This window comes from Salvia splendens, chromosome 9 (assembly GCF_004379255.2).
Source record: "Salvia splendens isolate huo1 chromosome 9, SspV2, whole genome shotgun sequence".
Lineage (NCBI taxonomy): Eukaryota > Viridiplantae > Streptophyta > Magnoliopsida > Lamiales > Lamiaceae > Salvia > Salvia splendens.
The window spans coordinates 3,377,896-3,393,140 of record NC_056040.1 but is presented as its reverse complement, the minus strand read 5'-3'; the positions used below and the strand labels follow the sequence as shown (position 1 = coordinate 3,393,140).

General features: G+C 35.6%; 2 protein-coding genes across 3 annotated transcripts; one reads left to right on the top strand and one right to left on the bottom strand.

Moving 5' to 3' along the window:
- Positions 1-235: 235 nt before the first annotated feature.
- Positions 236-3,176, top strand: LOC121748213 (transcription factor bHLH79-like). 2 transcript variants are annotated; one of them, XM_042142442.1, is made up of 6 exons: positions 239-742; positions 1,101-1,289; positions 1,371-1,436; positions 2,048-2,116; positions 2,210-2,281; positions 2,809-3,176. In XM_042142442.1, exons 1-6 carry the CDS (start codon positions 479-481, stop codon positions 2,941-2,943), a joined length of 795 nt encoding a protein of 264 aa, XP_041998376.1. In that variant the 5' UTR covers positions 239-478; the 3' UTR covers positions 2,944-3,176. The 2 variants fall into 2 exon arrangements, with proteins under 2 accessions (XP_041998377.1, XP_041998376.1); XM_042142443.1 differs by lacking the exon at positions 2,210-2,281 and having other exon boundaries at positions 236-742.
- A 297-nt stretch (positions 3,177-3,473) lies between these two features.
- Positions 3,474-6,113, bottom strand: LOC121748212 (serine/Arginine-related protein 53-like). Its single transcript, XM_042142441.1, has 6 exons — positions 5,396-6,113; positions 5,107-5,158; positions 4,598-4,690; positions 4,091-4,155; positions 3,849-4,010; positions 3,474-3,760 (listed from the first exon to the last, which is right to left on the bottom strand). Exons 1-6 carry the CDS (start codon positions 5,984-5,986, stop codon positions 3,710-3,712), a joined length of 1,014 nt encoding a protein of 337 aa, XP_041998375.1. The 5' UTR covers positions 5,987-6,113; the 3' UTR covers positions 3,474-3,709.
- Positions 6,114-15,245: the final 9,132 nt, after the last annotated feature.

Below are 15,245 nucleotides of genomic sequence, written 5' to 3'. Positions count from 1 at the left end.
GTGAGAGAAAAAAGCATCAACGAAAACGAAAACGAAAACGAAAGGGTGAATGCTAACATGCGCACGAGGCGCAGGAATGGAATGGGTTGGATTCCCCTGCTGTAGAGGAATCACATAACGGAAATGTTGCCCCTCACATTCAAATTTTTTATATTAAATTTTTTTAATATTATATTTTTATTAATAAAAAATTGATATGTGAGGAGCAGCATCTCCATGTAATTCCTCCACAGCAGGGGATCCAACCCCGGAATGGATATCTCCTTCCTCAGCCTCACATCACACACTGTCAACCTCTCTCTCTTCTTTTCATCATCACTACAATTTCACTCTCCGTAACCATTACTCTCTCTTCCCTTTATATTAACCCCATCCCTCCACGCCCTCACTTCATTAACACTTTCCACATTCATCCACACACCCCAACCGCTAAAAAGGGGGAAATTCAATTGCACAAAATTGGAAACGGAATTGAGGAATGGACCCGCCGTTGGTGAATGAGGCGTCGTTTACCGCCGCCGCGAACCCCAATTCGTACAGTTTGGCGGGGCTGCTGTCGTTTTCAGGCAGCGGCGGGTTAGGGCTCAGGATGGGGAATTTGGGAGGAGGAGATGAGGAATCCACGGTGACAGAGCAGAGCGGGAGCGGGAACGGCGGCGCCAAGCGGAGGAGGGATGTTGGGAGCTCGTTTGACGACGAATCTTCCAAAATTGTCTCCACCAGCAGTGCTAATCAAGACGTGGTATACCTTGCTTGACAATCAATGGCTGTTCTAGAGAGAGAGAGAGAGAGAGAGAGAGAGTTTCTATTATCTGTGTGTTTTATTTCTTGTTTTTTGCATTCATTTCACGCTATCAATTGAGCTGCTTTTTCTTCAATTGAGCTGCTTTTTCTAATTAAAGTATTGCTAAATGTTATTTTTGCTGTAAAGTTTTCATTTTTCTGTGTTTCAGTAAGAATGCATTAGAAAATTGGGCGAAATTGGAGGAAATTTCTTCATTTTGTACAGTTAATTGGTGATTTGCGTTTGTCTCGATTTTATTCGTTTGAATTGAAGAAAATAATCATGAGAACTTACTCCACCATCTTTTCTGTGACAGAGTGATTCGAACATGAAACGAGCGAAGGTATCTGAATCCGAGGATCAGTTGAAAACGGAAGCAGAAACACATTCGGGGAGCAGCAGCAAGCCGGCTGAGGAGAAAAGTAAACCCGAGCCACCTAAAGACTACATCCATGTTAGAGCGAGAAGGGGTCAAGCTACTGATAGCCACAGTTTAGCTGAAAGAGTCTGTTCTTGCTAGCCTTATTTGAGATCTGAAAACATGTTCTTTATATATTTCGTCTCTGATTGCTCTCGTTTATCTCAGGCTCGGAGGGAAAAGATCAGCGAGAGGATGAAAATCCTGCAAGATTTGGTACCGGGATGTAATAAGGTGCCTTGGCTTCTTCCCCTCTTCCCATTTAATAACTTTGTAACCAAGGGCGGAGCTAGGATTTGACGAGAGGAGGGGCAAAAATATATTTATAATCAAATTTTGTTGTAATGAGAAGGGGCATTTAAAAGAGAATTTAAAATAAATTTTTAAATTTGAAGAAAAATATCATGGGTATAAATTTTTGAGGAGGGGCAAATGCCCCACCAATCCTCCAAGTAGATCCGCCCATGTTTGTAACTCTTATAGTAAAATCTGATGCTGTTGAGGTTCATATCTACTATATGTTGAATATAATCCTAATTTACTTTGGATGATAGATATGACAAATCAAGATAGGGTTAGGTTTTATAACTACTTTTGGAGTATGTATAAGTTTTTGATAGGTTGTTTGATATGCAGTTTTATTAGGAGTATTACATGAATAAAGCTTGGGCCTGAAGTTGTTTTGAGGGCCTATAAAAATTGTAACTTGCAAAATAAACACGTAAAATCCGTGTAAAAATTCTTTTCTTGACATAACTTGCAAGTAAACGGGAGAGTATTTTTTGCTGGTTGTGTGTAAAAGTTAATTAGAGAAGCAATGACTAATCAAATATATGTTTCTTCAGGTTATTGGAAAAGCTCTTGTTCTTGATGAAATAATTAATTACATCCAGTCCCTACAACGTCAAGTTGAGGTAGCTCGTCTTCTATTGCCATATTGTTTACTTAAATCTCCCCTGCCCTCGTGTGCTTGAATCTAACTGTGTGCTTTGTAATTTCTACTTCAGTTTCTGTCGATGAAGCTTGAAGCAGTTAATTCAAGGCTAAGTCCCACTATAGAAGGTTTTTCTTCCAAAGATGTATGTCCAAAAGCATCTACAGATAACTTATGGCATTCAATTTTTCTTAAAGTTAACATACAATTTACAGCCATTTTTATTTTTCTGAGCTAACAAGTTAGATAATGAGGCCAATTTGACTTCTTATAATGTTAACATTTTGTTATCAGAAGTTTTAAGCTTCATAACTAAAAGGTATGTTGGTGAACCTTTGTTTGTATGGAACTCGTTTACATTGGCTTCTGTAAACATAGGCAAAGAGGCGACGAACTTTGTGCTTTGCTGTCCTAAAAATTATTCCAAAATCTATAGAAAGTAAAATACATTATCTTGGTTAAGATGGATATGGGGCTCTCTATTTTTTAGTGCTATGCCTGCAGATATCAATGGTGAAAGCACGTCTTTACTTCATATCTTTACACCTGCTGTCATGTTATTGAACTTGTCTCGATGAAAACATACTGTAGTATTCAAGCATGATTACCTAACTTTTTCTCAGTTGAATACTTGCTTAATGCCACATCTTTCAAATTTTCTGAGTTATGCAGCTAGCAGGACCTGCATTTGATGCCAATGGGATGATATACGGGCCACAAACACCAACACCGGGAGTGTATGCAAGAGGATCGCAAGCGGAGTGGCTTCACATGCAGGTTGGAGGTGGTTTTGAGAGATCAACATGACAGCAGATTTAACATATTCTTGAATGGAACCAGGTCGAATTCAATATCATTATATTATACTATAGATTATTGATCTCTTTCTCTATTTATGGATGTACAAGAATAGGTTATTAGGTATTGTAATCATTGTACTGTATGTTAGCAACCATGTGTAACTTATTTATAAGAATTGTCTAAAATTTGTAGTAATTCTTATATTTGTATGTGAAGAAAGATCTACCTTCTTACTTGAATATTGACATCTCAGTTGTAAACATTTCACATAACTGAACCAAAACTCGGTTGATAATATGCTAACCAATAAGTTAGATGTTTGAGTCATTTTGTGTGTATAAACATGAGCATGGTGTGTAAATTGTAAGTTGTAAAAAAACAATGATATTGTGTTGTATGTATATTTTTTTTCATGTCATCATCATCCATATGAACTTTCGGAGTTTTGAATGAAACCTTAACTGCAGAATTAAAGTCTTAGACGATATATATTTGAATTCATAAATAAAAAATATAGTATAAGTATTGCGTTGTGATTATCCAAGAAAAAAATAAGAGGTGTAATATCTGGGATTCTTAGAGAAGAAATAAAGTGACAAACACTCTCAAAATCATCCAAATTCAGACATGTATTATTGCTCTAATTCCATGTTACAAACTGCTTAAAATTTTCTAATGGCACTAATTCTCTGTCGTTTCCTCTATTATACAGCACATAAAACCATTAAATACTGGTTATAAATATTGTACCTCACAAAAATGTTCCAAGACTTCATCGTTTACAAACACGATCACGCCAAGATCCTTTCTGCCTGGTTAAAACCTGCAGAGATAGATATTCAATCACCGTGAGCTGAATAGATGGCATTGGATTCTTCTCCTTGTAATGTGCAATTGTGCATTGGGTTCACCTGGTTACTTAGAAGACTTGGCGCAGGAGCAGTTTCAACGTTTTCATCTCCATGGTTCACGCCTTGTGCCTCGTCGTCTGTCTCTGCAGGAGGTGTTGGGTGCGAAGAGACTCCAAAGATTGCATCATCGTGAAGAGCCTTCATCTCTTCCTCTTTCCTCGCCTTGAAAAATGGAACAGCAGATATAAATTAGAATTTTGAAGACATAAAAGTAGTAGAGCAATGAATGAGACTTTTATTACCGACACTGTAGAAAAACGAAAGCTGTGTCCCATTTTCTTGACCAACGCAGCATCATCATCCGCAGCTGCCAATATTTGATGAGCATTATTGTTATAACTAATATAAAGAGTGGATTGTGGGTAGCCGAAGCTCCCTGTTGTTGTAGAAACTAGTATCACACACTTAGAGCTACAAAATCAGTAGCACACCTCATTTCTTACATGATCTAATTTACACTCTTTCACAATTTCAAAACCTCATTTTCAAATATCATTATCAAACGCAAAACACTTATGCAAGAATAAAGAGGGCCGTAACATCACAATTACACAAGACGAGGATTCTGTCTTTCAATTGCAAGCATCATCCACCACCATAATGCAGAATATAACCAAAGAATATTAATACTAATATCTATCAACCCATCCAACAGGCCAAACTGAGAGAGCGAGAGAGAGAGCATATAGCAGCAAACTTAATTAGTCAGGGTCAGGCCAATTACAGAGAGGATAAGCAGAGCAATTTACCTTCTATCTCCTCCTCATCATCCAGAGGGGCATCCTTGTCGAACTCAAAACGCTCCCATCCAGAGCCTTTGCCAATCGTTTCATCATTTTCAGCTGCAGAGATTATTGTGTTACTGTTATAACATGGAAAAAATGCATCCTTCCACAACAAAAAAGTTTTGGACTACTGAAACTATGAGAACACTCGAAACCAAACGCAATAAAAATTAACCACTTTTACTTTGATGTTCGATCATGTCCTCATAGGCCTCACTAATCTATGATATCATCCGACAAGTTACTATCTTTTGCTAGAAGACCGAAAACCGATTCAAAAGATACTGTGATGTAGTATCATATATATTTAGACAGGGGCTGCTGCAGGCTTAAAAAACTAAGCTTTTGCAAGACTGGGAAACAGAGTAGGTATCAATCTAAATTATCAAAAGCAAATCTGTCCAAGTAGCAGCCAGCAAAAGCAACACAAGAACCAAAGAAAAAAACTAAAGATTTCAACGAGGATAGTTTACCAGTTTTTGAAAGCTGAAGCTTCATCTTGGCTTTGACTCTTTCAGCTGGTGTCTATTTCAATGAAGAACAGTACAATCAATAGAATCCACATAGATACAACAGAAAAGTAGTATATACAGTGAATTTTAGTGTACTCGGATATCCATCTCTAAAATGCAAAATCAGAACATGGAGAAATAATTTAAAAAATAACAACTGAATGCAGATTGACACAGCATTCAACCAAATTTCTAGAAATTTATCAAAAGAACAAGAGTGAAAGAGCCTGAAATTCCAACAAGAAGTTACCATATTATCATAACCCCCAATCAATTTAGCAAAATCAGTCCTAGCACCAGCACGCGCCACCTCCCGCTTCTTCCCTTTATCCAACCTCCGCTCTTCCGGTGATCCATGCCTCCTACTTCTCTCTCTATTCCTCTCTCTACTCCTACTCCTAGACCGACGCCTCGACCCTTCCTCGCGGCTCCTGCTCCTCCGCCTCGACCGCGTCTTGCTAGGGCTCCGCCGCTCCGAATTCCTATCCCTAATTCTATCTCGGCTAGGGCTCCGGCTCCTGCTTCGCCGATTTGAATGTTTAGCCCTAATTCTGTCTCGGCTAGGGCTAGGGCTCTGGGGCTTAGGTTTTTTACTGAGCTTGTTTTGGATTGATTGAAGCTGCGCTTGCTTTTCGAAGCCGGAAGTTTTAGAAGGACTGGATTCTCTGACGAAGCTACTGAGGAATGATGAGGCGGCGGGGAGAGCGGAGCCTCTGGACGGAATGTCGTCGTTTTGGGACGAATTGTTGGAAGAGAAGCCGAGGCCCTGCTTGAATCGGGCGGCGCCGCCACCTCTACGAGTCAGTTCGTCGTAGTACGCGGCCAGCTTTTCGTCCTCCATTTCAGACGGCGGCGAGAACTTTCCGGTGCCGGTGAAATCGCAAGACTATTTTGGGGTTGATTTTATCGGCTTGTTGTCATATCGATATCGCAGTAACATTTTCCTACAGTATTTCTTTAATACCCATTTTTCAAATATTGATATTTTAATAATACTAACTTTTTTGGAGTATAATTGCAGCTGAAGAAGTTTCAATATTGAATAAATGAAAGTTTCTCCTTTGGTATTTCGAGAAGAAGTTCACTAAAATGATAAATAAATAAATAAAATTGTTGCATTATTTGGAGAAGAAATTCAACAAAATAATACTTCAATAATATTTTGTTTCTCACATTTTGATGATTAAAATTAGGTTCATGCATTCTACTAATTCGTTATTTCAAAGTTAATAAGATTCAGTTGTAGGAGTAGTATATTTGCATTCTAATTCGTGATTTCAAAGAATATTATATCTCTATTGCATATCATATTTTTATTATTTTTTAACACACCTACGTATTTTTCCAAATTACATTAAATAAAAGCACGTTACCCCTTATCATAATTGAATGACACATGAATATATTATATACGGAACTTAACCAAGTTAAAACTATAAAGAACTTTATCAAAATATAACTGTATAAGCTATAAAATATAATCGTTCGAAGAATAATTCTATAACAAAAGAAACTTATGTTAAAAAAAATTGGGCTCGACATACCTGAAATTAGTCATGGGTCCTGAATAATATGTTCAGCCCATTTCTAAATTGGGCTGGGCTCTACTATGAAGTTATAGTATACAGTATATTTGAAATATCAAATATCCATGTATTAATGTAATGTAATATTATACTCATTGCAATGATTAATTATTACTCCAATTATCCATTTAGCTTTAAACTATGAGATAATTTTACTTAGAGGGGTAGCTATGACTAATTATATATGATTCATCTAGGATTAAATTGTAAGATTCAATCTCATGAACTAAATATAAGTGCAAATTTAATCGATATATAATCTCGCAAATCGAACATAACCTACTAGTATTTGACTCTGTGTAATGGTTTTCTCGTATATGCAATAGTATTAAAGGTAGTTGATAGGGAAGATAAATAATACACCATATGATTAGAATTATACATATTATAGATCAGATAAATCTAAGATATATGAATTGTCTACTCAAGTAAACGGGCCCTTAATGTTTATATACTTTTATCACAATTTTACTTTACGTAATATTGATATAAAATACAATAGGATTCAGACACTAACTAGTCGTCTCGTTGTGATCGACTGAAAGAGATTAATCTATTTTTAAATAAAGATAAAGAAGTTTGATCCTCGATTATAGTCATAGGTATAAACAACGATGAATGCCAATCTTTAACCAAACAATAAGATTATAGCCATGTGAAACCAGTGTTGAAATTTTGAGACTTTAATTTCACATTACCTCTGTCCATTAAAAATAGTCTTGGTGGTGGACGCGACAAATCTTTATAGTACAATATTAGTAATGTAAGAAATAGAGAAAAAAAAAAAGATTAGGGTATTGCAAATAGAAATCTTACTCATCTCACTATAAGGAAAATTTACTACTAGTAATAAAAAAGATAGAAACTAAATTTGGTGGACAATTAAAAATAAGAAAAATACTAATTTTTCACAGATTTTAAATATTTTTTTGATTCAAAACTTTTACTTCATAATCCAATGTTGACTTAAAACTACATAATCAAATCAAAACTCCATAACCACTGTTGGAAAGTTACTTTAGAAAGGAAAAAAAAGAGGAAATAGTAATGATAAAAGTTGAGGTGGGAGTGTATTAAATGGGTAAATTAGGGCAAAAAGCATAGAAATAAATAGTAGACGTATGTGATAGGGCAAATATTTATTAGTTTGGTTGGACCAGAAACATGGGAGAAAGAATCAAATTGCATATCAAAGCTGATTGCGATCTTTCCTTTTTTTATCGTTTCAATGTGCAAAAGATTTTTTTAATCATATTCTTCTCACTGATTTGATCACTCATCCCTTCTTGTCAACCTCTTATTTTGTTTTTATACCTTGAACTTCGTTTTTTTTATTTTTTTCCAATTTTAGATTTGTGTTAAAGATATTTTTTTAGATTTGTTTCGGCATGGTAATTACATGTTTCGTACAAAATGTTTTACCTTTATTTCAATTTAATATAAAAAGTATTAAGTTTACATATTTCATACAAAAAGTTTACTTAGTGTTCCAAAATAATACATTCCGTTAAGTCCCTACTAACACCATTACGTCCAATTACATCATACATACAAAAAGTTTCATCAATATTTCAAATTTGTACAAAAAGTTTTAAATTAAAACTCTCCATTAATTATTTCAAACACAGTTATTTTTATTACTCACAAAAATGAAAAACGCATAGAAAAAATATCACCACTCTTCACCATCTAATTAGATAATTACATTTTATGTCGAAGTTTTCTCATGTAACGATGGAGGATACAACTGAAGAGATATTGAATATTTTTTGTAAAAATTAAATATTGACTTATTGACTGTTTGAAGCTTAAATTAGTCATTTTGTAAAGATGGAATATGAAATTATTTTATACTGTGTTCTATAAAGAATACAATAAAAAAATATAATATGTTGAGAGACATAATTTTTTAAACCACAATCAATTGCTGGAAGAATTGATATTGACTGTTATTTGTTTTTTTTAAGAGTGGTTAATTGTATAAAATCTCTAATTATTCTTTTACTATGATGATAAGTTGGACAAATTATAAACTAACTAACGGTGTTTAAAATATTTAACAGAATGTATTATTTTGGAATACTAAGTAAATTTTGTATATGATATATGTAAACTTAATACTTTTTTGTACCATATTGAATAAAACATTTTATATGAAACATGTAATACCCTTTTCATTAAATATTTTAATATCTTTTTAGCTGTAACAACCCAAAACTTTGAAAGGATTTTACGACATTAAATAAAAGCACGTTAGAGCATGAATAACGCAAGGGGCCGGGCTGCATCTCGCGAGTCCCGGCCCGTCCCAAGCGTTGGAGGAGGTGGAGTCACGGCCCAGGCCGGTCCCGGGGCCGCATTTGCGGCTCGGTGCCGGTCCCACGTCCCGGCCTGGGCTGGCGTTGGAGCTTCCGGGGCGAGGGGGTTCGGGCCGCAATTTCTGAATTTTTACATTTTGGAAGAGGAAGAAGAGGGAGGGGGAGAGAAAGAAGGAGGAGGAAGAAGAAGGAAGAGAGGGAGAGGGGCGACGTGGGCAGATTTGCATTTTTGATTTTTTTTTCTGCATTTTTTTAATATTCTAATTTTTTTATATTTTTTAGGTTATAATTTATTGTATTTGTATTAAAAATGATATTCTCGCGTTATAAATGAAATTTTTCGTGTTATAAATTTCCGGCGTTTTTTATTTTATGTGTAAAATAGGTTGAAGTTGTGAATAGTATCATTTATTAGTTGCGGCCCGGGTTGTGGCCTGCATGGTTAGAGCAGTTGGAGCCTGGGCCGCAACTGTAGAGGAATGATGACGTGGAAGGGACTTGGGGACGGGGTTATTCATGCCCTTACCCCTTGCATTAATTGTTGATTGGGCTGAAATGGAAAGGGAAGTCTTGACCAGTTTCAAAATATCAATTGATATTTTTATACATTGCTTTTCTTTAAATAATGTAATTAAAGTAAATTTTTAAATCTCAGCATGAACCTACTTAATTTTGGAACCTAAGATTAGTAGAAGAAGCATGGAATAAGATGCATGTCATCAAGCTATTATATTTTCTTGAAGCTAAATTTAGCTTGTATTTTGTTTCCAAAAAGGGAGAACATGGAGAAAGGTAACGTTGAGAAATAGAGAATTATTTGTGAAAATCTTGGAAAGCAAATAAGGTGAGTTTTTCTATCCTACGTACTAATGTGGATAAAAATAAAGAAATTATGTTCAAATGATTTTTGTGAAAACTCGAACTTATGTTCGTTGCTCATTTTCAAAGTATGTTGTCTTGCCATAAATGTTTTGTGTATGATGCCTATTTGTTTGGCGTGAGGCCAAGTGTCTTTTTTATATAAAAAAAAACTCCTATATGAAAGAGGAAATTACAAATAAACTCATATAGAAATGAGGAAATTACAACTGATGATGTCAAGATGACTTGAACTCGGCACCTCGTACAATAATGTCTAAACTCATTGTCGCTATGACCAAGGCTCGTTGTGAATCGAATTCGGGTCCAAGTGAGGGTGGTGTCCCTACTCGGACTAGTGCACACAGGAGACCTATGGCCAGAGGGCAGGTCTGGTGACCGAGGAAGGTGGCCACCTTCCCGGCACAAGAATGTTAATGTGACCGTGAGAGAACACCATCTCTACGGCACAAGATGATTAGATATGGCAAAATACAGAAAGAAAATGCACTACAGTCGAAAAAATATTTAGTAAGCTCAGGTCTTTTTGATAAAACCCCCTGAGTATTACTGTGATAATGGCTTGGCAATATTTTCAAATGTATATTTGTATTTTTCGGCAATGTGTTCGGCAATGTGTTCACTGAGTACTTTTGTACTCATCCCTGCATATATTTCTAAATGGGCAGGTTGAGCAGCGAAGTGGTGGAAGAAGTGTTATTGAGACGATACATTTAATTCAGTCAGATTAGGACTCTCGGAGGTTCATGTCTCCATACATGGAACTGCGTTCATTTGCTTACGTTGTGCATCTTAAAAACTCAAGTCTGTTTTATTCAAAACTCTGGTATTTTGAAATTTTTATAAATAATTACTCGAGTTTTCATGATCGAGTATCTTTTCTTCTATGTAACAAAACTTGATTAGTCATGTCTCGCAACCAATGTTTAATTTTATTTTCCCGTATTTTTCCCCCGCTTCTTATATCCCTGCCCCTAGTCACGGTTCCCCGACTATGCTATCCTTAGCAAGTGTGGTCGTGACAGATCGTGACATTAGCTGTTCAGGTTAGTGTTACTACTTACTAGACATCGGAAGGAAATGCACTGTTAATAATTTTCATTTATTTTCTTTTGAACCAAGCGAAGGACGGTAGTAGCATAGCAATTTACATCCTTCTTAATTTTTAAATATTCATATTATAGATACCTGATTTTTTATTCATACGTATAAACATAGAGTATATAGGTCATAGAAACTTTAACCAACTAAAAATGTCCGTCGAAAAAGGATTCGGCGAAATAAGAAAAATCATATAAACATAAAGGAGTTTAATGAAATAAGATGTCCATTGTGTTCGTTTTTTTTTCTTTTTAGTCCAATTTTTAGCTACAATTTAATTTATAATTTTCACTAAGAAAAAGAGAAACTACCCCATTTTACTTAAAAATTATGATTTAGATGTAAAAGTACAATTGAAAGTATATAATTTTAAAACTACTCCATTCGCCCAATATTAAATATCATATTTTTTCCGTCCGTCTATTAATAAATATCTTATTTCATTTTTATATTCCATCCGTCCCTAAAAAGTATGAACTATTTCCTTTTTAGTCCGTCCCTGGAGAATATGAACTTTCTAATTTTAGAAACTCATTTCTGTGATCCATTCTCTACTAACAATACTTTAAAAACTTTTTTCTTTCTATATCTCTCTTACTTTTCCAATTATGCACTAAAACTTGTGTCAAACTAAATGTTTAAAAAAAATTTAAAAACGGTAATATTACCGTTTATAGCCGTTTTCCATTTTTTTTACTCTATAAATACTCCTAATTCATCTTCATTTCACACACAACTACACATCTATTCTTTCTAAATCATCTCCATTTCCTCTCCAATTTTCATCTAACATCTCATCATAAAATGTCTGGCGACGGAAACTCCGGCGGTGGCGGCTCCGGCGGGAGGGATCTCAACGCTTTCGGTGACTGGGGGAGCATGTACAACATATTGGGTGGTTCCGGTTCGTCGACACCGGGCACCCAGGGTTCGTTGACGCCGGGGGTACCAACCACCCAATTTTGACGTGGATGCATACGCCCGTCCCTCCGCCCCGCGGTATTCGCAGGGATTATCCCAGATTCGGGAGGATTATTCCGTTGAACCCACTCCGGAAGAAGGCCGAGGCGGTGGAAGCTCCAGGGCGGAGGCGGACGAGGAGGATGAGGAACAAGGCCGGCATCCGTACGGACCCTCGAAGGGGTCCCGCTTCCGCACATATAAAATGCTCCGCGCTCACTTTGACCGAGTCGACAGAGAGGTCAAACGATTCTGCGCCATCCACAAGAATGAAACGGCTCATTACCAAAGCGGAGCCACGTGAGCCGACATCCTGAGGTCGGCTTTGCGGGTCTACTACGACGACACCAACAAACAATTCAAATATGTCGATGTTTGGGAGGTCGTCAAGGACGAGGAAAGGTGGGCCGGCGGTGTGCGGTCCAGCACGGGCTCGACCTCGAAGAGCACGAAGCACACGGCGAGTGACCAATACTCGTCTGGTGAGGGCGGTTCGGGCAGCGGGCCACAAGAGTTTGCCTCGCAGGAGGTTGAGACCCCGGCAGACGATGCCGGGGGGTTTCTCCCGTGGGCGCCGTCGGCCTCAAGGGAGAAATGCGGTGAAGGCGGCTATAGGGAGGAGGGGCCGAGCCGAATCAAGCCAGGCAGGCTCGGGCTCGGGGGGACCCCCCAACTCCGTTATGGCCATGTACATGACCGCCACAATGGCGGACACTTCCCGCATGACGTCCGCCCAATACCAAGCCTGGCTTAATGGAATTACATTTATGGCAGCACAACTTGGCATTCCGCCTCCTCACGGCTTCAGTGCACCTCCACTGCCTTCGGGGGATGATTCGCCGGCGGAGTAGTTTTTTTATTTTCTATAAAATTGTATTTTAAATTATGTCTTTTTTTATTTTTTTAGGATTTTAATTATGTCTTTTTTTATTTTTTTGAATTTTAAGTTGTATTTTTATTTTATGTTGTAATTTTATTTTATTTTTAATGAAGTGTGTTTTTTTAATTGAATTTGGTTGGAAATAAAAATAAAAAATGAAATTGAATGAATAGTAATTTAAGGGACGATTAAGGGACAGTTTAGTGACAGCGTTGTGGATGGCCTTATTAACGCACAATCATGAGGAGGAACGGTGGGCAGCCGGAGGAGAAACGAGTCTCCAATGCACCGCGTTAGAGGTGCACGTTTGGAATGGCTGCATTCAGGGCGTAAATGTGTTTTGGATAATTTATTTTTAAAAATAGTGGGATTTTATTCAATTATACTTGAAAATGGGGAATATATTTCGATTTGATCCCAATCTTTTTCATAAATGTATTTAAGGAATTAATGACTAAGATTTGTTAGTTGGAATTAAATTAGAATCGAGATTTGATTGTGAGAATCTTTTGAGTGGGACCGAAATCTAAAGTCTTAGATAATGATGACGTCATGTTTGGCAACACAAACACGTGTCTTGTTCTGCGGCCTTTCTTCATCTTCTTTTCAAGCCGCCGGTTTTTCTACTTTTCATTGACTCGGTCTCCGGTTTAGTTTTCAACCCAGTCTCCGGTTTACTTTATCTTTTTAGGATTTTTTTTCTCGAATCTTCATGCTCATAGTCAACTAAATTCGGCTTATTTTTCCATATAGTAATCTAGAACATGAGATTCGATCTCTATTTTTCTACATGTAATTATTTTTATAATTAAGGGAATGATTGAACGTGTATTTTGTGTTTGATTTTTATAGTATTTTTTTACTTCCATTCTATGCGACTAAGGTACGATTTTTCAATTTCATTATTCAAAAGAGTGAGATTTCCTTATAAAGTGTGGCCCACGTATTAATAGGTAAATTTGAGATGATGGATCAATCTCATTCATCGAATCTGATGAAAACTATTTGAAGATAATCGACTTTACTTAATTATAATTGAAAGAATATCATCACAAATGTGTAAAAAATAATATTAATTATATTTATATTACTGTTAACTTTTTTTTCATTTTATCCCTTAAACCTTGAAGGTACATTGACCTAATTACCTAAACTCATTAGTAATTTTTTGAATTTAAATTTAACATTGAAAGTTTCTATGTACTTTTTAAAATTTGTATTGTATATATATAAAAATATAATGTGCAATATATGTAGACTCTATGTAGATAATAATCAAATACATTTGTATTTTTCAGTATATTTAGTTTAGATTTGAAAGCATAGATTATCGAATTTAAAATCATGAATAAACTAGTGACTTTTAGTTTTAATAGGGTCTCCCATTAAACAACACAAGAAAGTCCCAACAATTATATTACACATATATTAAACCTAATCAAATGATGGTCACTACTCATTACCAACATTAAAATGCCTTTTAGTTATAGTGGAGCAAGCTTTAATGTTGCACACTATTTATATTTTACTATCTTGCCACTTATTTTATCTTATTTTATCTCTATGCATACATGTTCAAAACTCATACTACTTCAAGAGTAGTGAAATTTTGGAGTTTAAATACAATATTTAATGACGTGTCTATTTAACTCCTGTCTATGAGTATGCCTTTGGATCCTAAATTTTCTTTGAAAGTCATTAAATAATGATGATACTTGCAAGCTTGAAAGAAAACATTTCATTTTACTGATCAAGAATACAAGATATTGTTGAATTGAAGGGAGTTGAGTTTTTTTTTTTGAAGTGAGTTGAGAGTTGAGACATTTAGTGTTGAGTCAAGTCAACTACTACCAGCTATGAAAGAAGGGTTGAAGGTCTATGTTATTGTTATGCAAACTAGACCTATTCATATTATTTTGACACCTTCTGCATTGCTACAAGAGAAAGAAGACATTTAACAACATGGGGGTGATTTATTTTAAATTTTGCTATTAATTCCTTATATGAGTGGTATTTTGTTAAGAATATAGATACATGTAGTTATTAATAAATACTCATATTAACTAAATTCTAACAACTAGAGACCAAATCTATTAACCATTAGATTAAAAATGGAAGAATGAGATTATGAACATATTTTTAGATACCAATTAGGTTATTATAAGATCGTTTTAGTTTAAGCGAACGGTATGGATAGTAATGAACTAAAACGATCTAAAAATAACCTAATCTAAAAATGACTTTTGTGTTTGGTTATGTAGTTATGCATTAGAATTTAGTTATTCATGAATTTTATTAAAATGTTGTAGGAGATTATAAAAATATTTTAATATGTTTTAAATTAGCATGCCAAAATATTTTTTTATCCCACTCCAT

What these genes read in the sequence shown, in the direction of transcription:
- LOC121748212 (XM_042142441.1), bottom strand. Translation starts at nt 5,986, where the DNA reads ATGGAGGACGAAAAGCTGGCCGCGTACTACGACGAACTGACTCGTAGA. An exon ending in TGATGAGGAGGAGATAGAAG is followed by an intron (nt 4,156 to 4,597) that starts GTAAATTGCTCT and finishes AAATATTGGCAG; the next exon opens with CTGCGGATGATGATGCTGCG. An exon ending in TTCGTTTTTCTACAGTGTCG is followed by an intron (nt 4,011 to 4,090) that starts GTAATAAAAGTC and finishes CCATTTTTCAAG; the next exon opens with GCGAGGAAAGAGGAAGAGAT.
- LOC121748213 (XM_042142442.1), top strand. Translation starts at nt 479, where the DNA reads ATGGACCCGCCGTTGGTGAATGAGGCGTCGTTTACCGCCGCCGCGAAC. An exon ending in GCCACAGTTTAGCTGAAAGA is followed by an intron (nt 1,290 to 1,370) that starts GTCTGTTCTTGC and finishes CGTTTATCTCAG; the next exon opens with GCTCGGAGGGAAAAGATCAG. An exon ending in TGGTACCGGGATGTAATAAG is followed by an intron (nt 1,437 to 2,047) that starts GTGCCTTGGCTT and finishes ATGTTTCTTCAG; the next exon opens with GTTATTGGAAAAGCTCTTGT.